This window comes from Panthera tigris, chromosome C1, assembly GCF_018350195.1.
Source record: "Panthera tigris isolate Pti1 chromosome C1, P.tigris_Pti1_mat1.1, whole genome shotgun sequence".
NCBI classification, from domain to species: domain Eukaryota; kingdom Metazoa; phylum Chordata; class Mammalia; order Carnivora; family Felidae; genus Panthera; species Panthera tigris.
In genome coordinates, this window is record NC_056667.1 from 37,047,227 (window position 1) to 37,070,315 (window position 23,089).

At 53.2% G+C, this 23,089-nt stretch overlaps 1 protein-coding gene across 2 annotated transcripts; it reads right to left on the reverse strand.

Annotated features, from left to right (window-relative positions):
• Positions 1-1,099: 1,099 nt before the first annotated feature.
• PDZK1IP1 (PDZK1 interacting protein 1) lies at positions 1,100-7,828 on the reverse strand. 2 transcript variants are annotated; one of them, XM_007077242.3, is made up of 5 exons: positions 7,739-7,828; positions 7,348-7,524; positions 4,129-4,237; positions 2,156-2,251; positions 1,100-1,534 (listed from the first exon to the last, which is right to left on the reverse strand). In XM_007077242.3, exons 2-5 carry the CDS (start codon positions 7,412-7,414, stop codon positions 1,462-1,464), a joined length of 345 nt encoding a protein of 114 aa, XP_007077304.1. In that variant the 5' UTR covers positions 7,415-7,524; positions 7,739-7,828; the 3' UTR covers positions 1,100-1,461. The 2 variants fall into 2 exon arrangements, with proteins under 2 accessions (XP_007077304.1, XP_015390817.1); XM_015535331.2 differs by lacking the exon at positions 7,739-7,828 and having other exon boundaries at positions 7,348-7,577.
• Between the last annotated feature and the right edge of the window lie 15,261 nt (positions 7,829-23,089).

Here is a 23,089-nt window from a genome sequence, read left to right on the forward strand (position 1 = left end):
AAAAGGAATATGCAGAGTTTAAACTGACAGAGGTGGGTAAGAAGGCATCTGTCTACATGAGCACAGCCACAATTCTCTGAGCTTCAGCTCAGAGAAGGAAGGCAACTTGTCCTGAGTCACACAGCAGGCAAGGGTAGGCCTGCCGTCCCTCTGCTCAGGGCTCTTCCCACTGCTGCAGGCTGCAAACTAGACCTCCGTGTGGTGAGAAAGGCTAATTCAGATTTCAGATGGATCTCTCCCTGAGTATCTGGCTGAAGCCTTTGAACAGCAAGGCAATGGCTGAAATGGTGAAGCTAGGGGGCTGTGATGGGTTGAGACAGCTGGCAGAGGGAGATCTTTGAGACAAGGTGGACTGCCTCCTACCCTCTAGCCCCACTCCTCTAGATCTGGGAGTGCTCCTGGATGGGTCTCAGGTTGTCACCCACCTGCCCCCAACTCTGCCTGTTCCCATAAGAATGACAGTCACAGGGATGAGGGGCCTCCAGGGTCAGCCAGCCTGCTAAGTACGCCTCCTCCCTTGCCTCCCTCCTGCTTCATTCTCCTGGGGACCCAGTTCCCTGACTCCACCCCCACCCAGAACTAGGAGTCAGTGGCACTTGTGAGGATGATTCTACTCCAGCTCTGTGGCAAGACTGGCCAAACCGTCCCCAGAGGGGAAGCTGAGCTCAGAGAGGACTATAGCTCTCCCAAAGTCACATAGTAAGCCGGCAGGGGACAGGCACTCAAAGCTGGGCTTCCTGAGTCCTAGCCCAAGACTCTTGGAGCTTGCTAGAGCTGGCTGGATGAGGGATGAGTGAACCGCCAGCAATCAGGCCACATGGAAGATAGGATAGGGAAGGGGAATGCTGCTGCACCAAGAAGGGCCCAGAATCACAGTCGTTAAGAGCAGGTCAGGGGAGGGGTGCTGGCAGGAGGGTCTCTACAAGGGGTAGAGTGGCTGAGCTTCCTAGCTCCATGGGCCTCTCAGAGAGGGCTTCCTGGATAATCCTCCAAAGTCACCATGACAGTGGCTTTGGAAGGTGATTGTCATGATTCAGAAAGCAAGACTGGGCCTGGCTGTAAACCTGAGGGGCTCTTTCTGAGCCCTGGGAGCATCAGGCCTGGAAATATGAAACATCTTTATTTCACAGAAATAAGAGGCATTTCCAAGGTTAGAGGAAGACAGTATGAGGCAAGGCAGTAGGTGATGAGTTGACTGTCCTCTTCAGAAGGGTCTTCTGAATTGAATTGGGTGGGAGACCTCCTAGGAAACCCCCAGAGCCATAGCTGAGCCCCAACCTATATACAGCCTGAGCTTCGACTTTGGCTGGTGACCACTCCAGAGAAGGTGGGCAATGTGGGGTTGGAAGAGTCGGCCCCTTACTGTAGATTCCTACACAGAGAAGGAGCGGCTTGAGTGGTGATCTGGGCATCCATCACAGGCACCTGGGCTCACAGCTGGGGCCCACAGGCAAGCGGGGGTCACATGGGGGTGCTTCGGACCCTGCCCTCCTCCTCAGGGATATTCTCATAGGCATTCTCGTGCTCGTTGGACCTGAAAGAGGATGACAGGGGTCACCACCCATTCCATCCCATCCCCTCTACCTGCCTTATCCTGCACTGGTGACAGCAGTATCTTCCAGAATAAATAATCCTTGAGTGCCAGAAAGGGTTCCCCTGCCCACATCTGGTCCCAGGTGCACCTGAGACTGGAGGCCTCTCAGCACCCCTCCCTGAGCCCCATCTCTCTCCTCCACTGAGCCCCTCCCCCACTGGGCCCCCACTGAGCAACCCCCTCATGGAGTCCACCTCCATACTGAGCTGCCTCCCCTACTCACCCCTCTCTCCACATTGAGTGCCCCTGACTCATCCCTTCAGAGTCAACTTCCCCCACTGCACTCCTCCCTATGAATCCCAGTCCGCCTGTGAGCTGCTCCCCCTACCCGTCCCTACCCCCTTACTGGGCCCTCTCCCCAGCTGAGCCTCAGGTCCCCAAGGAGCCCTGCACCCTCACAAAGCCCCCATTGCCACCTCCCTGAGCTCCTCTCTTCACTGAGCCCTTCCCCACATGTGTCCTCCTCCTTCCCTGCCCTCCCACCTTCTAGCCCCCTCCCACCCCTCAGAAGCATCTGGTTCTTCTGGAGCGCAGGGTGGTTACCCTGTACCATCATCTCACCTGAAGCTGGCTGCCATCGAGGAGTACCTTCCGTCTGTTCCTACCAGGATTCCATCTGCCTTGTTTCCAACGGTCATGACTGTGTTCATGGGCTCCCTATGGATGGGGCTCATCAGTAGGCCTCCCTAGGTCCCTACCCTCTTTGTTCTCCCTCCTCCCCCTTGCCTAATCAGGCCTTTCTAGGCTCTGGTTCTCACGAGTCCAAGAGCAGTGGCTGGCCCTGGGCAGAAGCCCTTCTCTCCAGTAGGGGCCCTGCCAGTGGCCTGATTCTGGCCCCACTCCATGGGCCTTCCCACCCTTCTCCCTGCTCCAAGGTAGGGGGCCTCAGGTCCCAGTCCAAGATTTGCAAAAGATGTATCTAAGGCCTCACACTTTGTGCAATTTTCCTTCTGGCCTCAGCTCAAGACCCAACAGGATTTAGTGTCTGCCCAGATTTCCACAGGGCTTTCCCCAGGGAATTAGGTACAGACATGGTCAACTTCCACTGAAGGCAGAGTTTGGATCATTTGAAAAAAAATAACATTGCTGACAAAAAGTTCCTGGCCTCTTATTCCAGTTTAAACCCAGTGACTGTGGCCTCTGCTCCTGCCTACCTGAAACTATTCTTACATGGGTCACAGGGACTCTTACTGCTGCTTGTCCTTCCTTGGACACCCCACAGGCACCTCAAACTTAGTATGTCTCAAATTAAACTCAGCAGCTGCCCCCAGATCTGCCTCTTATGCTCCGTCTCCATAAGTGGTACTATCTGAAGCCTGGACGCATCCTTGTCCTTCCTTCCTCCTGCCCCCTGCCGTCCCCATCCACCAACTTCTGGGGACCAGACCCCTAGACAACCGTCAGACATGGCGCCTCTCTATCCCCTCTGCTCCCTCCAGAGTCCAGACTCTCTCCTGACCTCATGCTCAGCCCCCCGCCCTGCCCTTCTCACCTGCAGACTGGCCCCTACCCCACGCATGCACCACAGGGCAGCCAGAGTGGCTGTGCTCAGGCCAACTCTCATCCCAGGACCAGCGTGCAAGCTCTCACCGGATTCCTACTGCACGAAAGATAAAGCCCACAGTCTGGGGTATAGGTGTACGAGGGTCTGCCAGGCCCGGGCCCTGCCTACCTTGCCAGTCTATCTCAGGCCTCCCATCCTTCTCTCTACGCATGACTGCTTGTGTTCCTGCAGTGGGCTGCACAGGGCCTTCCTTGGCTAGCACCCTGGCACCAGGCCCCTCCGTGGGAGCTACTGGCAGGTGCAGCCTTATTCCAGGATCGGCCAGCACAGAGTGGACTGGATTTCAGCCCACCCCCCTCGACCTCAGTGTCCTGCACTTTGGACCCCTGGTGGCCTCGATGCCCTCTTCCATCAGCTGCAATGCTCTTCCCGTGCTACTCTATCCTGAGAGGCGCTCCTCTGCATTCTTTAGGCTTCAGAATAAACATGCAATTGGAAGCCTTCTTGGACTACCATCCCCGGCCCCCCAGACCAGGGCAGGCCCAGCACTGCAGTCTGCTCTCCCTTTTACCATTGGTACTTGCACTGGGATCACTCCTTGTCTTCCGGTCTGGGAGCCTGAGAGTTCAGGGGTTGTGTCTGTCTGTCCCACCGCCCCCCTGTACCCCTGCACGTGGCACAGCACCTGACCCTGAAGAAAGATGGAGCCTTTCTTCCCAGAGATTTTCACAACCCCCATCACAGGCTAAGCCAGTGTCCTGACTCTACAGATAGAAACACTGAGACCTTGAGAAGAGAAGACATTGTCCCCAAAGCTCGCAGAACCGTGGAGGCCAACAGAGCCGTGTCTGGGGGCCGGCGAGCCCGAGCGCCAGTCCTAGAGAACTTGGGCCTCAGTGTCACTTCCGCACAGTGACAGGACAGACTCCGGGTCTCCGAGGCCCTCCTCACCACTACTAGAGCAGTAGCGGTGGTCCTGGGGCCTGCCCTGCCTGCCCAGCCCAGACCCCAGCACCCCCGCAGCACTCACGGCTCTTCCTGGCACCAGAAGTGGTTGACAGCAAAGGCAATTGCGACCAGGACCAGGAACACAGCCACAGCAATTAAGCCCTGCATCCAGGGCTGCAGGTTCCCCAGGCCTGGAAAGAGGGGAGCAGGGATGCTGCAGCAGGCTCGGCAGCAGTGGGGGCTGCAAGTGCAGAATGGAGGGGGGGCAGAGGGAGGGGAGCAGGGGCTAGAGCCTGTGTCACAGGCCATCAGCCTGCTGCCAGGACCAGAAGAGACATTCTGAGGCAGCAGGGCTGGCAAGGAGGACCGACCTGACCCCACTGAGCTAAAGTAAGGGATGATGGGGTGGGGGGGGGGGGGCAGTGGTGGCGGGGCACCTGAATGGCTATCAGTTAAGCTTCCCACTTCAGCTCAGGTAATGAGCTCTGCGTGGACATCAGGCTCTGTGCTGACAGTGCAGAGCCTGCTTGGGATTCTCTTTCTCTCTCTCTGTCTCTGTCTCAAAATAAATAAATAAACTTTAAAACAAAAAAAAGGGACGATAGTTGGAAAACACGAATTCAAAGAAGAAATGAGGAGCCAAGGAGGGACAGCCCAGAGCCTCCACCTATCCCTCCATGTGAGTCACATGCAGGATGCCCTACAAGTGTCTGGGCCCCAAGGACCAAAGAGCAGCCCTCTGGATGGCTGGCCTGGGCCTTGCCAGCTGAGGGTATCTCCCCATCTCCCTGTGAGAGGGCGGGGCTGGCATCTGGAAGATCCTGTTCTGTAATGACTTTGCTCTGATACTAGGTAGGGGGTGGGAGTGTGGGACAGGCAAGACTGCTCAGCCAGGGGTGCCGGGGTGCCTGAGAGATGGCGGGGACAGAACACCTTTGGAAAGGCAAGGCAGAAGGGCAAGTTCTCCTCCAGGTCGTGGGGCCCAGGTAGAAAGCTTCAAAAGCTGCTCCCCTTCTGTCTTCTCCAGCGGGATGCCTCTGGGACTAGGCCAGAGACCAGGTTGAGGCCCCATCCATCTACTTTTTTTTTCTTCTTTTTAATTTTTTTTATATTTATTTTTGAGAGAGAAAGAGAATGAACATGAGCAGGGAGGGGAAGAGAAAGAAGGATATAGAGGATCTGAAGCAGGCTCTGTGTTGGCAGCAGAGAGCCTGATGTGGGACTCGAAGTCTTGAACCGTGAGATCATGACCTGAACTGAAGTCGGATGCTTAACCGACTGAGTCACCCAGGTGCCCCCCACCTTCTCTATCTTTTGACCCTTGACCTTCGACACCACCTTTAACCCTCATGGTTTCCCAGAATCTCTGCCCTCAGTCACTGGCTGCCCCAAAGGGCTCTCCCCTCCCCCAGGCATGACTGTGTTCCATGAGCCTGAGGGAGCTTGACCCTGCAGAGGACAGACATGCAGTCGCAGGCAGGTCTCAGGAGGGGACAGAGGCCAGCAGGAGGCTCCTGAAGGGTCTTGCCTCCAGGCTAAAACACATGCATCCCCAGTGTCATCCTGTACTTTGAGGGGCCCAGGCTGGGCATCAAAAACCTCACTCTGCCTCACTCTCACTCAAAAGTCCTTCCTTGAGTCTACCTTAAAGCTCTCCTGCTGCAGCGAAGGCCCTGCCTCCTCTCTGAGCCTAGTAGGTACTGGGGACAAGGGAGGGATCTGGGAACTCTCTGGCCTGTCACCAGGTCAGTGTGGTTATCTTGACTTCCATACTTGCCAAAAAGCAGTGCTTTGGCTTCATTGTTTGCCCAAGAAACAATGGTTCCTCAGGTCAGTGACTAGGCCTCAAGCCCTGGGAGGCCCCTCCCTGCCTCCTCCAGACCCTTCAGCCAACTCCCTCCAGACACACAGGGAACTCCGGTCCCTGCTTCTCCTTCCAGGTGGCTCTGAAGTGAACATATAGCACAAGGGTCAGAACCTGGAGACAGAGGTGATCTGAGTTCTGTCCCCGCAGGAGGACTCAACCATCCTCCCTTTCGACCTCAAACTTTCACTTTGATTAAGTTCTTCTTTCCAGCTTATCTCTCAAGTCAGGCAAAATACCCTGAGGGCAAAGCATCTCCAAAGGAAACCAAAATTACCCTCTCAAGCAATCAGGACTGCCCTGAGCCAGCAAGACCTCTGTGATTGACCCCAAGACAAAGACATGACCTTCACTGCCCACCTGCAGGTACCCACATTTTCCTTACATAAACCTGGAAGTCTTTTCTCCACTTTAGGGATAGTCTTTGAGACTCTGGTCCACCGTCTTCCTGGTGTCGGCCTCACTGAAATAAATCCCTTTCCTGTTTCCCCACCACTCGTCTCTCCGCCTTTGGATTTTGTCAGCGGTGAGTGGCAAACCTGGTCTGGGCCCTTGGAGCCAGGAGCTCCTGCACCCTGGCTACATCCCTTCTTGCTCTGCTGTGTGATTCACACAAGTTACTCGACCCCTCTGATCTTGTTTCTTAGAGGGCTGCCAAGACTGCAAGGCAGAAGGGAAGTAGACGTGCATGCGAGCTCAGGGCTCCTGCAAGGGAGGGGTACTCTGGAAACATCTTTGCCGGTCCTCTATGGACCCAAATCCCACCTGCTGAGTCCCCCACACTTCCAGATCTCAGGGTGTGGCTCCTCACAGGTGTGAAACTTTCCTGCACCCCAGCCCTGGCAGCAGCCCTGGGAAGTAGGCAGGGCAAGTTTACAGTCCTCGTTTTATGGATGAGAAAACTGAGTCTCAAAGAGGGCCAGTGATTTTCTCCAGGCTACAAGACATAGGCAGAGCTGGACAAATCTCAGGTACGCGGTGGGGGCCACACTGGGGCACTGTCTTCTTCCCAAGCCCAGGAAGCAGGCCCCAGACAACACTGCCCCTCCCCTGGAACAAGCCTGCCGTTTGGGGGTTGCTTGGGCCCCTCCCTCCTTCCTTGTAGCCCCTGACCCCCTGTCCTCAGGACCCTGCCATCTCTAAGGCAATTCCTGCTTCTAGATCTTGGGTCTCAATTCCTCTAGGTCTCTAGTCCCCTCCACCCCCTCCCCGCCCTGCATTCCTCACTCGTGGAAAACAAGTCCCAGACAGCCTTGCTCAGAGATCTCTGCCTTTGGAGGTTCCTCCAGTGAGCCCAATCCCTGCTTCTCCTTCCCAACTGTATGTGTCCAGGGTGGTGAGGGAGGCCAGAGGACCACCCCATCCTCCCCTGGGTTTCCACCACCCAGCCCAGCCCTCCTCGCCACAACCACCACGGCAGGCCCAGTCCCGCGCTACCTTGCTGACAGCTGGCGGGTGGCACTGCCGTGAACAGGCCCAGAATGAGCAGGATGAGGGCCAACATGGCTGCAGGAAGCTTCTGGGCCTTCTCTCTGGCTGCTGGTATCTGGGCTCCTGGAGCTGCCGTGGAGTCTGTCCGTGTCTGCCTGAGATCAGCCCAGGCTTAGTCTGGCCCTGGAGAAGAGGCGCAAGTAAGGAAGGCGGCGAGGGAGGAAGGAGAGGAGGTGGAGAGAAACCGCCCTCCCTCCCATGGTAATGAGCTTCCAGGCCGGGCCTCCCCTGGCCGGTGCCCTGCCCACTCAAGCTGGCATTCGAGGTCATCTTTCAGAGGCTGGGTAAGAAAGCAGGTCTGAGGACCAGGGAGACAGGAAGAGAGTTGGTGCCTCACCTCCAAGCCCCCAGCCTCCCCAGTTTTTGTGTCTGCTTTCCCCCTTCCTGGCAGCAGGGCTGGGCTCTGGGGAAAAGAGTGACACATTACTGCTCCTGCGGGCGGGGCATCTTGGAAGGCTGACAGTGGGATTAAGAAATCTGTTGTCTGGCTGCTCAGCAGGAGCTTGGGGAAAACCCCAGTGGCTAGGGAAAGGTCAAAGCTGACCCTCCCCCTCAGCCTGGTCTATTTCCTGTTCTCCCCCTCACCTGTCTCTACTCAACCCAACCAGACCAAGGGGCTCCAGTCTTGGGACTCAGCCTTGGCTTCTGTCCCTCCATCCCTGGCCTAGCTCAGTAGCTCTATAATCCACCCTCCCCCATGGGGACCATGACAGTGGGTCTGAATGTCCCAGTCCCCAGCCTTCCCTACCCAACCCAGCTGCCCTGGCCCAGTTCAGCTTTCCTCTTGGCCCCACATGTGGTACCTGGAAGCTGGGTGGAACCTCCCTGTGACAAGGTCAAGGCTCGGTCAGAGGCCTGTATACACACCTTCTGACCCACCCCCCACCCAACACAGGGAGACTAGCGGGTGAACACAGCCCTGCCATGGAGGCAAAGAAAGGACACCCCCAAGTGGAAAGATCCAATAGAAGGCCCGGAAGCCCTGGGCACTCAAACCGCAGGGTCACGTGGAGTCCGTCTGACCCTCCAGCTAAGGAACTAAGAATGACCCAAGTACCTGTCCAGGCCCGGGACCAAAGGTCATGCTGGGTCTCCTTGCCTTACCCCTCCCCAGGAGTACAGGAAGCCAGAGATGCTGAGAGTCTCACTCCACAGACACCAAGAACGGAGGACCCAGCACACCAGGGCAATGCCTCAGAGGGAGTGTCCCCAGAAGGCCCTCCACAGTCTCCCTGCCCAGAAGCCACCAAGCCGCTGCTCACAGGACCTCATGGGCAATCCTTTCTATAGCAAGATGGTTCTGCCAGGGGCAGCAGTCACGTGTTCTGCCACATCCCTACTTCCTGTGTCTACACATTCAAGCACAGCAGGTACCACCATCATCCAAAGATGGGGTGATGCAGGTGGTCTGAGGGAATTCAGCTCGGACTTGAGTGATACATCCATATATGTCCTGTTCTCCCTCCCTAACCCCAACTTGGAGTCCTCAGAATCTTCTGGCACAAAGTTTGGCTGGAGTAGTCACCATTCATGTTAATGAATAGCTAGGGAATCACTGATCGGTATGCAAGGAATGGGGTTGAATTTAATAAACATCAGGATATTTTCTTGGAGAGTTTTAAGCAGAGGAGTCATGTGGCCAGATCTGCATTTGAGAAAACTTCTCTGGCCCCGGGGGGGTGGAGTCTGAAAGCGTGTGCAAGGGCTGGAGAAAGGGGAGAAAGGGCTGCTGGATGGCCACACACCCAGGGCCCGGGCTGCACCAGGGCAGCCTCGGTGCATCTGAGCCCTCTAGGAGATGGCGTGGATAGGGCGTGGCTTCTGAACACATGACTAGCTGGGGGTGGCCGGTGAGGGACAAGGATTTGCCCAGGGTGATGCCTGGTGTCTCAGAGACCCTAGCAAGTTTCAGAAGAGGTGGGGGGATGATGGGCTGCAGGCTCAGATGTATTGTGCTTGTGGTGCCTGTGGATCCTCCATAAGGAAACATCCAGAAGGCAGCAGGATCTTGAGTCTGGCATAGAGAGCTAGATCTGGGAGCCATGTGTGGCACAGCATTGGTAACTGAGGCACAAGAACATATGGTCACCCCAGGGTGTGTGTGCGTGTGTGTGTGTGTGTGTGTGGTGTGTATGGTGTGTGTGATATAAATGTGTGTGGTGTGTGGATGTGTGTGTGGATGTGTGTTGTGTATGAGTGTGTGGCGTATGTGGTGTGTGTGTGTGTGGTGTGTATGTGTGTGTGGTGCGTGTGCACGAGTGCGTGTGGTATGTGTGTGGTGTATATGTATGTGTGCATGTGGTGTGTGTGTGCGTGCAGTGTGTGTGGTGTGTCTGTATGTGTGTGGTGTGTAGGGGTGTGTGTGTGTGTAGTGTTTGTATGGTGTGTGAAGTGCATGTATGCGTGTGGTGTATATGTATGTGTGCATGTGTGCGGTGTATGGGTGTGTGTGTGGTGTTTGTGGGGTGTGTATGTATGTGTGCGGTGTGTGGCAAATATATGTTATGTGTATATGTGTATGTGGTGTGTGTGTGTGTGTGTGTGTGCAGGGGAAAGGAGAGAAGCCAGGGACCAGGACACAGCCCCAGTGATAAGGGTCTGTAAAAAGGAAGGTTAGAGCAGGAGGAAGAAATCTCAGAAGAGTGAGGTGTCCCAGAAATCCAGGAAGGAGAAAGCCAGTAAGACCCGGGCAGGGAAGTCACTGTATGTAGGGCCCCCCCGCCTCAAGGAGTTTCCCCCAAAAGGAGCCCAGCTTCTCCCATTGGTCCCCAGGTCTCATGTCCTGCTTCCCTCACCCAAGCATCCCCCCTTCCCTAAAGAATCCAGGAAAGGACAAGGACTCCCAGGGCCCTGTTTTTGGGTGGGGGGGGGGGAAGGGGATGAGCAGGAAGGACATCAGGTGACCAACGGGAGGAAAACACACCTCCCAGGTCAAAGTCCCAAGCTTTAGAGCAAAACAAGTTGTTCCGGAAGAGGGGGGCGTGGGTGGACATTTGGCTTTGAGGCTGGTCTCTGCTGTCTGGGCGTCCTCATCCAGCTGAGGGGGGATCATCTCCCCAGCTGCATGGACACAGCCCTGGGTCCCCATGGTAACAAATTGGTCCCCCTGCTGGTCTGGTGTGGCCCCAAGATCTAGACTCAGGCCTCAGCAACTCCACAGGACTGGACCCTGTGTCCTCATCTCTGAGCTGCTGCTCCATCAACACTCAGTTCCTCCCTCGGGGTCCCAGCCCAGCTCTGCCACCATGAATCATCAGGCCCCTTGGACCAGTCCTCCATCTAGCATCCAGCAGCGCCTTGTGTGATTCACCCTTTGGAAACATCGAAGTGGGCCTAGACTTTCCAGCCATCCCGCCTGCCATTGCAGTTGTTGCCAGCAGGTGGCAGAGTCCAGCTCCAATCCACGCCAGGTTGGTAAGGACAGGGAGGGGGCCAGTTTGCCGGGGAAGATTCTGCAATTTCCCCTCCTTTCGGCCCCCTCGCTTCCGCCCCCTTTCGGGGGTGGTTTGGAGGAAGGGAGGGTGGACACTGACATGTAAACAGTCAGCCAAGCTGGGAACAGTGCCCATGGCATGCTCAGGGCTGTGCCGTAGAGAAGCACAGACCACTAAATTGTTAAGGAAGGCATCCTGGAGGAGGTGATGCTAGGAAGGAAAAAGGTTAGCTGAATCATTGGACCAAGCAGAAAGGCAGCCCCAAAGAGAGGAGAGAGCTGAGAGCAGAGAGAGGACAAGCATGGAGACACATTGGTGAAGGGTATCTGCTCTTAAGATAATATGCAAATTTTGGGGGTGCCAGGTGGCTCAGTCGGCTGAGCGTTGGACTTCGGCTCAGGTCATGATCTCACAGTTCGTGAGTTCGAGCCCCACATTGGGCTCTCTGCTGTCAGCATGGAGCCTGCTTTGGATCCTCTGTCACTCTCTCTCTCTCTGCACCTCTCTGGCTCATTCTCTCTCTCTCTCCAAAACAAACATTAAAAAAAAGAAGAAGAAGAAGAAGAATGAAGGCAACAGGGGCTCCTGGCTGGTTTAGTACAGTATGCGACTCTTAATCTCAGAGTTGTGAGTTTGAGCCCCATGTTGGGTGATGAGATTCCCTAAAGGTAAAAAATTCTTAAAAAGAACAAAAGAATGAAGGTAACAAAGCACAGTCCGTCTGTGATATTTCCATATTACCACACGCCATTGTTGCAGATATCTGGATATTTCCCTTATGCTCATCACTATTCGAAGTATATCAGTCATTGGACTGACTGCCACTAGATCTTATTGTCTAATACATTATCAAACTATAAGTAAGTTACTCTTTTGCAAACTTACATTTTTAATATTCTAACAACTACATTTCGACATGATTGGTTTCCTTTTTTTAAAATTTTTTTAATGTTTTTTTCTGAGACAGAGAGAGACAGAGCATGAGTGGGGGAGGGGCAGAGAGAGAGGGGGGACACAGAATCCAAAGCAGGCTCCAGGCTCCGAGCTGTCAGTGCAGAGCCTGACGCGGGGCTCAAACTCATAGACCTCGAGATCATGACCTGAGCCGAAGCCGGACACTCAACCGACTGAGCCACTCAGGCACCCTGGTTTCCTTTTATTTTACACATTTCAGTCCACAGGCTGCACCAGACCTCTCAAGGGTTTCACGGCACCAAAGAGGTTAAGGAGTCGTGACTCACAGGAGCCTAGGGCAGGTCTGTTCAAAGCAGTGCCATGTGATCTCAAGGTCAGACCTGAAGAAAGATTGGCACTTTCTGGACAGGGGCTTTCTGGGGCTCAGGGCTGGAGGCCATGGTCAGAGTGAATGGGTGCTCACCCTCATAGAGCACCCCATGCCTGGGAGCTGGAAGGGGCAAAAAGCACCAGCGTGGAGGCAGCCAAGCCAAGGAATGTACTGGCTGTGACTCCTGGGTCCTAGGCGACCCCACTGGGCTGGTGAGATTTATGACCAGGACCTCCCAGTTGGGGAAGATCAATCACCCCCTCCTGCTGCCTATTCACTCAGCCAAGAAACTAAAGGGCTGGCCCTGTGCCAAAAGCCCAGCCTGCCAGCAGAGGTCCCAAGGCCAAATCCTTTGCCAGTGGTTCCAGCACAGCCCTGCTCCCCTGCCCAGGGCTGCAGGCCAGCAGTGAAGCCATGCTGGGGTTGCTAGTGTCTAGAATCACAATCTGCCCTGGCCTACATGCTCATCCTGAATGGTGTGACCTTGTTCCTCATTTTTCAGCTGGGGAAGCTGTGACTCAGAAAGGGATAGTCACTAACTGAAGGTCACACAGTAAGTTAGTAGGAGAGATAGGGCTAAACCCTAGGCATCCCTATGTGTAGCCCAGAGCTCAGTCCCTCTGTCAAGCGCCTATGTATTGGTCAGTTTCCCAAGTGGCATTCCCAAATGGCTTGCTTTCATTCATTTGCTCAACATATTTAATGTCTACCATGGGGCTGGAAATACAGTAGTGAGCAAGATAGGGCTTATACAATTATCTAATTAACTATCTGATTACAGTTGACCCTTGAATAACGTGGGTTTGAGCTGCTTGGGTCCACTTACATGTGGATTTTTTTTTTCAATAAATGTACAGCACTGTAAATGCATTTTCTTTATGATTTATTATTTTCTTAATAACATTTTCTTTTATCTAGCTTACTTTATTATAAGAGTACAGGATATAATACATATACAAAATATGTGTGTCAACTGTTCATGTTATCAGTAAGGCTACTGGTCAACAGTAGGCTATTAGTAGTTAAGTTTTGGGGGGAGTCAAAAGTTATGTGTGGATTTGTGACTTTTGGGGTGGTCAGTGTCTAACCCCCATCTGCTCAAGGGTCAACTGTAACCTAATTGCACCAAATATTTTAAAGGAGACGAAGAGTGCCAAGAGTATATAAATGGGGATGCCCTCTACGGTAGGAAATCAAGAAAGGGTAATATTAAGTCTAAAATTCATTCATTCATTTATTCATTCATTCAACAAATATTTACTGAATGCCTCCTGTGGACCAGGCACTCTTCGAGATGCCAAGGATACAGCAATGATCAAAAAGAAGTCCCTCTTCTTAGAGAGCTTACATTCTAGAGGGGTTATCCAGGAAACAAATAAATAGATACAATAGGTCATATGGCTATATGGGAAAGACAAGACAGGATCAGGAGAATAGGATGCTATGTGCTATTTTACATAGATTCATCAGGGAAGGCTCCTCTAAGAGGGAACATTTGAACAGAGCTGAGTTGAGGAAGCAAGATGTTCAGCTGTCAGAGGGGAGAGGGTGGCAGGCAAGGAGAATAAACAGCAAGTGCAAAGGTCCTGAGGAAGGGGCATGAGGAAAGCGTCTGTGTGACTAATAAAGAAGTGAATGCAGGAGAGGAGGTTGGAAAGGCTGTGTGAGACCCACTCACATGGAGCCTTTTGTGAGTGACTGTAAAGGCTTCAGCTTTGAATCAGATGGAGTGAAGAGGCTATTGGAGGGTCTGAGCACAGAAGACATGATGCTGCTGCTTTGTTGAGGAAAGATCCCAGAAGGCAAGAAAAGCAGAAGCAAAGCAATGAGACTAGTTAGGAGGCCACCACAATACTACAGGCAAGGGATAACAGCGGCTTGGGTCAAGGCAGCAGCCATGGCACCAGGGATACGTGATTTGAATCTAGATACATTTTGAGGGTAAAGCCAACATGATTCGGAATGTGGGGGAAAGGAGAAGCCAAGGATGGTTTCAAGGTTTCAAGCCTGTTCAACTACCACAGACTGAGATGGGGAAGGTTCAACAGGGGCAGGATTCACATGTTTTGTCTGGAGATGGGTATGTGGGTCTGGAGTTAGGAGGCGTGGTCCAGGCTGGAGATGTGTATTTGGGAGCTGTCAGGCAGCGATGGAGGGATCCCCCGGACACAGGGAGAGAAGATCTGAAGTGCCGGGCTTGGGAAGTCATAGGCAAGAGCTACTTCCAGGCTGGGGAAGAGCAGACAGGAAAGCTTGCAGGCAGGGGGAGCCATCGGGGCATCAGCCTGTTGAGAGAGCAGAAGGTGATCCGGAAAGGGGTCCTGATGGCCTTGCAGGACCTGTGAAGAGATTCGATCTTTCCCTTACAGGTAAAGCCACACCATTATAGTATTTTAGGCAAGGACGTGGCACGGGCAGTCTTGCATTTCAGCGAGGTCTTTCCAACCACAGCTGGAAGAATGGGTTCGATAGACAATGCAGTGAACAGTGAGCCAGTGAGTGGGCTGGGGGTGGGGGAGGGACCCAGGAGACAAGAGGCACAGCTGGAGTTAGGACAGCACGTGGAGCGAAGCGGGAGGGTGGGAGAGCAACTCAATGGGGAGAGCCGGCAGGCTAAGGTGACTCCCTGGATGTGAGGAGTGAAGGACTCAGAAGAGTAGAGTCAAGTTGCACCTAGTCCCCCATCTTAGACAACACTTGGATGTTGGTTCTAAGAATACTAGAAGAGCAGCAGGTTGGGGCGGGGGTGGGGGGGCTGGTGAGGAGAGAGCCTGTATTCATTCAACAAAACTCTCCAGAGTGTCTGGCACTCAAGGGCTAATGAATGAGACAAGCAAAAAGCAATGAGCCAAATGCTGGGTCCCAGGGCAGGTGATCTGAGTTCACGGCACCCAGGGCACATCTCAGGATGCAGCTCGGTGTGTGAGAGACATCTGAGCCAGAAGTGGTAGCTTAGAATTCAGCAGCTTACGGATGGTAACTGAGGCCTTGGCAGGGCTGATGTGGCTGGAATAGGGAGGGATAAGAAATGCCTGTGTGAATGGATGGGGAGTGGATCTCCATCTGAATCAAAAGGAAAATGAAGAAGGAACACATATCACCTTTACACCACTTAGGATCAAATTACAGGCATCAGGTGCACTCCACATTTCAGGACCTTTGGAGTCATGTAACTGATTTTATTTCACCCTAACAAAAACTGTTTTCTTCCCTGGTTATCAATTTTGCCATTAGTCTATGAAATATTTGGAGAAGCTGAGATTTTCAGCCTGAAAAGGAGCACTCTCAGGAGTCTCCGTCTCCAGTTATCTGCAGGGCTGTCCTTGACCAGAGAAAAATCATCCTCTGTGCCCTCTGAGCATGGAGCTGGGGATGAGAAGAGTCACAGAGAGACTGTTTTTGGTTCACCAAGACAAAGCCTGTCTTGAGTATCTAGTGATAGCGAAGAAGCCCCTATAAAGTGATGAGCTCCCCGTCACTAGAGGTGTGCAAGTTGGAGCTGTGAGCTTGCAGAGAGAGGTAGCGTACAGGAAGGGGCAGGGAGGAGTGAGTGGACTCAATGCTGATGTCTCTGGGGCCCAGGAGGAATGAGCTAAGCATCGAGACCCTCACCCAGCACAAGTTGTGTGACCCGGGCACCACTCCCCACTTCTCTGAGCCTCTGTTTCTCAGCCTCTGTTGCTGCACTGGATTGGTCAGAGTAAGGCATCTGAACACCTGGTAAAAGGAGATACTTGATAATGTTAGGAGCACCCAGATCTAAACACAACGTCCAGTGTTTGAGCTCTACTGCCCTGTCCCAAACCAGTCCTTTTTCTGAACAGAAACCCCAGCAGGGCAGTAAGAGGCATTATGGGCACATTCTGTTGGCCACATGTTCACCACCTCTAAGTCAATGTAGAAGAAGCCACACTCAAACCATCTGCACATTTCACATCTGGAGCTTTGGTCTGAAAGTCAGACTCTGGCCTTCGAAATGAAAATTACTTTAAAAGCCTGCAGCTTCACACAGAAGTTAAACATAATGCAATCATAATTTCATGGTTGGGGAAAAATATATATATATTTTTTAAAGATTTTATTTTTAAGTAATCTCTACAACCAACGTGAGGCTCAAACTCACAACCCTGAGATCAAGAGTCTCACACTCCTCTGACTGAGCCAGCCAGGTGCCCCCAAATACAGATTTTTTTTTAAAGAGAGGAAATACAACGAAACATTCATTGGTGAACTAGGCCGAGTTTATGATTTTTGTTTTGTTTTGTTTACCTCTCTTTCTGTTCTTTCCAGAGTTTCTATAACAAGAAATGTTTGTTGGGAGGGGGGGGGGTGGAAAGCTTGTAGTTTAAAAATAAATAAAATAGGCGTGCCTGGGTGGCTCAGTCAGTTGGGCTGCTGACTTCAGCTCGAGTCATGATCTCACGGTCTGTGAGTTCGAGCCCCACAACAGGCTCTGTGCTGACAGCTCAGAGCCTGGAGCCTGCTTCAGATTCTGTGTCTCCCTCTCTCTCTGCCCCTCCCCCACTCATGCTCCATCTCTCTCGCTCTCCAAAATAATAAATAAACATTTAAAAATTTTTAATAAACAAAATAAACCTGCATTAAAAGGCAAAATTAAGTCACTTTTCCAAATTTTTACTAGTGCCCTTACATAGCGCAGAGTTAACCCAGAGCCTCTCTTTGCCAAAGTATCTGTCCCTGGCCAGGCAGGGGCATTAGGACGTTATGGCCGAGCCCAGTCTGTCTATTTTCTGGCTAATGGGAGCCTGCCCCCATCATGCTCTTCCAGAGAGGCCCTCCAGGTGCCAGGACACACATAGGAAGCATCTGGGGCCTGCCCTGCAGCTCAGTCCAGAGACACCTGTAACACCAGAAATGCTACCACTTTTTGAAGGCATGCTTACTATGCGCCAAAGCACTGTGCTAGGTGCTGCGGACTCACAGCCCATTTAATCCTCACAATATCGTGAGTGCTATATCCCCATTTTACCATAGACAATACCATAGACAATTTCAGAGAAATTAAACTCAGAAAGTAAGTGGATCCAGAATTTGAATCCACATTTATTTGATTCTAAAGCTCTCAAGTATTACATTATACTTCCTCCTCATGTTAAAAACAAATCAATTACTAAAAAGCCATGAGTGCCGTGAAGGAGGCATACAATTGGAACCTCGGAGAAGGCACTATTAAAGTCCCCAAAGGGGAAGGAAAGATCAGGGAAGACTTCTAGGAAGAGGTGTCCATTGAATTGAGCTTTGAAGGATGAGTAGGAATTTACCAGAGCATAGCACACAGTCAGAGTGGGTGTTCAGTGAATATTTTTAATTGTAAGAACTAACAAAGATTTTAACTGAATATACAGATGAAATAACATGATGTTTGGGATGTGCTTCATGATAATCCATTGTGAAGACAGGGAGTATGGGGAAGGATGGAGGTATAGATGAAACAAGATTACCCACGTGGCTGATTGTTGAGGCTGGTGATGGATGCATGCCATTTATTATATTATCCTATTTTCACATAGATTTGGAAATGCTCTTAACGAAATGAACGTAATGACCCATTTGTGCCCACACACCACAAGGACCTGATGAAATAATTCAGTAAATATTTACCGAGCACCTATGTGCACCCACACACTCTGGGCATGACGGAGCCGCCAGTGACCAGGGACACCCTGTCCCAGCACTGGCCAACTCATGGATAGGGAGATGAGGCCGGGACTCAGTCCAGGGCAGGTGGCAAGCGGCACCAGGTATATGGATCAAGGGGCTCTGAGTTCAGAAGTAAGGAAGGCCCCAGCCCTCAGCAGGGGGATGCGGGGGCAGGGGCAGGGAGCGGGGGCACGGATCCAGCAGATGCAGCATCGGAGCATCTGAGGTAGTTGAACACACAGGAGTGCACCTGTCGTGGGGCATTCAGGGCAGGCACCTGAGCCAGGGAAAGGCTCGGAGGTGGGAACTAAGAGACAGTGCACATGAAACACGTGGGGAGCTCAATAGGCCCTTAAGGGAGGATGGAGGGCAGAGGAGGAGGGCACAGCACTTTCCACTCCAGTCTTGAACTGGCCTGATTTTTTTAGGACACTTCCTGGACCATGCTTGTTCCCCCCTTCCCTCCCTGAAACTGTCCACATCCCCAGAGCACTCAGAGCCATCAAAGTGAGTGACGGCAGGCTAATCACAGCCACTTGGGTGTGAGGAGGCCCCTTGTCTCTCTCTGAGGACCCTCCAGCAAGGACAAGTGCAGGACAAAAGCTGTGCCTCCCCCTCCTGGCCTGCCACAGCCCTCATTAGCATCATACAGAAAGCCTGCCCGCCTGGCAACTGGGCAGGCCAGCCCAGCTTTGGCTACGCCCCAACCAAGCAGATGTGGACCCTGAAGGGGCCTGTGGGCAACCCTGCCCCCCCCCTCAGAAACTAACCACGCCAGGCAACCACGGCCCTGTCCTGCCAGCCCCATCAGCCTTTCCTTGCATCGCCCCACAGAATCTGCTGGGACTGCCAAAGAGCCAAATGGAAGCAGAGAAGCAGACGAGTCCTGAATGATGACTCCTGGGGTCTTAGAGACCTGTCATTAGGCTCAGGGTCAAATCCTAGCATCCTAGACCGGGCAGCCACTTCAGAGAGATGCTTTAGAACATGCCATTGCCAGAAAACAGACACGACAGACACTCAGCTTCCCAGGACTTTAATAAGTCTCCAGCCTGGTCAGGCAGGTAGCCTGCAGCAGAGATCTGAGGTCCCAGGCGGTCCTGGACGAGATTGCCTGGGGGCTTGGGGCTGGGAGTGCCTGTGTCTGTCTGGATCCCACCTATTCAGGGGTAATGGAGAGGGGCGTGAGAGTGATGGGGAAGCCCGATAGCCCATTGAAAGCGCAGTGCCCTGGGGACTGCTGGAGAGAGGGGCGGAGCACGAGGGAAGGAACCAAGGCCAGCGTGTGTGGGAACGGCCAGAGGGCAGAAGGCCCAGCCTCCCGAGATCCTGCAGAGCCTGGGACCCAGGAGCACCACAGGTCCCAGGCTGCAGAGGGTAAGCTGGGAAGGGCGAAGGACCCTGGGCTCCCAGGTCGCAGCTGGCTGAGCTGTCACCAGGCATGGGGTGGGAAAGAGTTTTTCACCCTGGTCCCGTAGGTCCACTGGGTCTCAGAAAGGCAGGGGTCTTTTGTGGGGCCTAGTTATGGGATGGCAAGGGGTTGGGGGTTGCCTAGGGAGAGGGGACATTATCTTCAAACCACCATCTGCATCAATGAAGCTGAGTCAGGAGAGATCACGTCTCCCCAAATTAGGGAGCTCACAGAATAACATAACCAAACCTCCCTTCCCACAATGTAGGGGGGAGCGCTCCGATTTCCACTCCAAGTAGTCCCATCCTAATGGCCTGGGACTGGGTGGTGCCTCTCTGCAGTGATCCCAGCTGTATTCAGGGGTTCACCTGTAGTGGGGTGAGCGAACTGGCTCCCCAAACAGCCAGGGTCAGAATCCCAGCTGGGCTTGTCTCTTAGCCACTTGACCTTGGACAAATCATTTAACCTCTCTGACCTCTGTGTTTCCTCATCTGTAAAATGAGGAGTGACTGTCCTCTTGCATTGGGTTGTTGGGAGGAGTCAGAATGCGATAGCAGAGTCAAAAGCCTCACCCTTTGCTATAAACTGTAGACACTGAGCACAGGTGGGTGAGGCTAACCTTCAGTGACCCACTTCCTCTTCCTGAGCTTCCCAGGTCTGGGGCTGGGGTCCCTCTGCCTCTCTCGGTGAAAATCTGCTCTTTCCTGGGGGACTGGCATATTAACAGGTCTAAACTTATGTTAATTCAAATTAAACAAACTTAAAAATTCAGTTACTCAGTCACACTAGCCACATTTCGAGTGCGGCATTTCGAGTGATAGCGGCATGTGCTCAGCGGCTATCATATTGCGCCGGGCAGACACAGAACATGGCCATCATCACACAAAGCTGTATCAGACAGTGCCGGCCTAAAGGCATGAGACAGCTCCAGGTTGGGAGTTAAGAGATCTGGACTCTGGTTCCAACTTATCTCCCAGCTCATGCTGTTTAAACAAGTCCCTTTGCCCCTCAGAGCCTCAGTTTCCCCATCTGTGCAGCCTATCCCACACTGTGCAAGGCAGAGCACAGTCAGTGCTTGACGAGGCCCTTTTGATTGATTCTATCACCCCACTGCCTTGGATCAGGCCCACAAGGAAACAGGTGTGTGGGTGGAGCCCCGCTGACCTGGAGGCAGAGGGACTCACCTGCCCACCCTCATGCTCCAGCTGCTCCAGAAAATACCCTGGAGTCCAAAACTTGTCAGGCAAGCCTCCCTGAGTCTCGGTGTCTCAGACAATTGTCTGCAGGTCAGCAAAGCCGGAGCCTGAAGAGCAGGCCTTACAGTGGGCCAGCGTGTACCTTTCCATAGGCTTACATAGGCCTGAGAAGCCGGAAGACCCCAAACTCATCCCTCTCAAAGCAGGCAGGGCCTTGGGGAGGAGGCAGCCTCATGGAAGGCAGCCCGGAGGGGAGGAGGGGAGGGGAGGTGTGGAGTGGAGAGTCAGAGAGTCAGAAATGCGCTATCAGCACTGCCCGTCCTCCCCACTTCCTCTCTTGAACGGATCACATCCTGTTATTGTGTGGACAGAGAAGGCCAGGAGCTGGGGAGGGAGGCAGGGCTCAGACCAAGTGAGTGGCGAGAGAAAGGAGGAGCCAGAGGGAATGTCACAGTGGGCATCAGGTAGCTCTAGCAGCCCAGCCCTGCCTGACCCCAGGTGGCCTGGCAGGAGTAGGGCACCCAGGAGGGAGGACCAACATCCCCGGAGCAACTTGCATCTGCCATTAAGAGAAGATGCTGGAGCTCAGGACAGGCTGTGCCTCCCTGCAAAGGCACCTGGCGGGCGGGAAATGGTACCTTCTTCAGGAAGCCTTCTCCAGCCTCCTCCCCAGGCTCTTTTCAATTCAGCAAACATTTACCCTGGGCCTGCAGGGCCAGAGCCAGACTTCCCTCAGCCCTCGGGCCTCTCTCTCTCTCACAACACTTTCCTCTGGGGTTGTAATGTTCTGGATCTGTTCCCCTCCACCTAGCTTCCAGCCAGCCTTCGTGCCCCCTTCGGACAAGGGGACAGGGAAAGTCCCTTGCTGGCCCCCCAGCATCGCCCAGCATGCAGCAGGTCCAGAGAAGTTCCTGCTGCTGTGAATGATTAGTGTTCCCACTTCCCTCTCTGTCCTCTTTCTCTCTTCTGCTGTTCCCAGGTATAGCCCTGTCCCAAACCCATTGCTAGCAATAACAATGGCTCTTTCTATAAAACACAAGCACTTTATATAGATTATTTTGAAATCCCATGCCAGCCCTGTAAGATGGGAACTAATATCTTTACTTAACAGATGAGGAAACTGAAGCTCAGAAAGGGTAAGTGATTTACCCAAAGTCACACAGCAGTACAATCAGTGGTAGTCCTGAAACTTAAACCCAGATAAGTCTGACCCCAAGCCTAGGCTCCTTCTGTGGCCCACAAAGCGCCTCTCTTTCTGCCTTTCTTGCTCAATCCCACCCATGTCCTGGCCTCTCCCTTCCTGAACTGACACCACATCGACTGTCCTTACTGCCTGTCCTCAAGCTGAGCCTGTTGCTATAGGCAAGCTCTCCAGTGCCCCCACCAATTGCTCATGGTTCTGGGCAGATTCCACAGCACAGCACGGGCCTGTCTGCTCTAAAAACACCAACTACTTAGGGACTATTTCTTCTTCCTCTCTTGAAGGGCAGTGAACACTGGCTTTGGACTCAGACCTGAATTCAAATCCTGAGTAACTGGTAAAACCCCATCCCCTCTCTAAGCCTCATTTCCTTCTCTGGACAACAGAGAGGATGCTCTGGGTGTCCTGACTTACTCCTTTCACTCTGACTCATGATGGCCCAGCACCATGTCCTGTCCTCAGCACATTGGTCAGATGTGCTGGCCTGGCTCACATCAGCCATAGGGCCAGAGAGAGCACCGTTAGTTGTTTTGCACGTAGAGAAGGGGGAGTGGGCAGCACAAGGGGGCAGGGCTGCTATGAGCACAGGGATAAACAGCCTCCTGATCTTCATCAGCCACACCTCGCCCCACCCAGGTCCAGTATGATAACCAGGCCACTGGGGCCCAGCCCCAGAAAGCTCACACCCCGCCTCCCCACCAACAGAAGCAGCCCCAAGAGCAGAGCTGTCCATCTGCCTCAACCAGCCCAGAGCTGTGGTTTTCGGCTGGGGTGGGGATGGGGTGGGGGAGAACATTGCAGGAGGCATCTTTGTAGGGATGACCCAGCCTCACACCTATCCCACTCACCCTCTCGTTCCATGCTGGCCTCAACACTGAGCTAGGAGTTTCCATACGTGGGAACCTCTTCATTCAGTCAATGTTGAAAGGATCCCATGCCAGGTCTGCCATGGGGCACTGGAGGCCAATAGACCAACCAGGCATGGTCTTGCCCTCAGGGGGCTCATGTTTGATTGGGGAAGCAGACAAGTGAGCACAGAGGGAAGGGAAACCCCACAGAGTCAGGACAGACTTCTGGGTGCTGGGGACAATTTAGCCAGATGAAAGGAAGATGGAAGCAGATGATAGATAGAAACAAAAAGTGCAAAACCGAATGGTTAAAAACACAATGGCAGCCAGGACAGAAAGGTGAGTACAATAGGGGCAGAGAAAGCAAATAGTGGAATGGGCGGAATGGTGAGAACATGGTCTCTTCCCTGAGGTGGGCAGAAGGTGTCCTGGGAGGCAGGAAGTCTAGTCTTGCTCTGCCTGCCACTATTGTCATTGTCCATGGGATGTGTGGCCCTGGGAAGACTCTTCCTCTCTGGGCCTCAGTCTTCCTATCTGAAGATGGAGACACTAGTCCAAACGATCCCCAAGGGCCTGGCCCACTTGGGCAGTCAATAGCCCCACAGACTCTGCCTGGTGGCCACAGAGTCAAGTCCTCTTCACCTCTCTGTAA

What these genes read in the sequence shown, in the direction of transcription:
- PDZK1IP1 (XM_007077242.3), bottom strand. Translation starts at nt 7,414, where the DNA reads ATGTTGGCCCTCATCCTGCTCATTCTGGGCCTGTTCACGGCAGTGCCA. An exon ending in ACCCGCCAGCTGTCAGCAAG is followed by an intron (nt 4,238 to 7,347) that starts GTAGCGCGGGAC and finishes CCCTCTTTCCAG; the next exon opens with GCCTGGGGAACCTGCAGCCC. An exon ending in TCGATGGCAGCCAGCTTCAG is followed by an intron (nt 1,535 to 2,155) that starts GTGAGATGATGG and finishes ATCCTCTTTCAG; the next exon opens with GTCCAACGAGCACGAGAATG.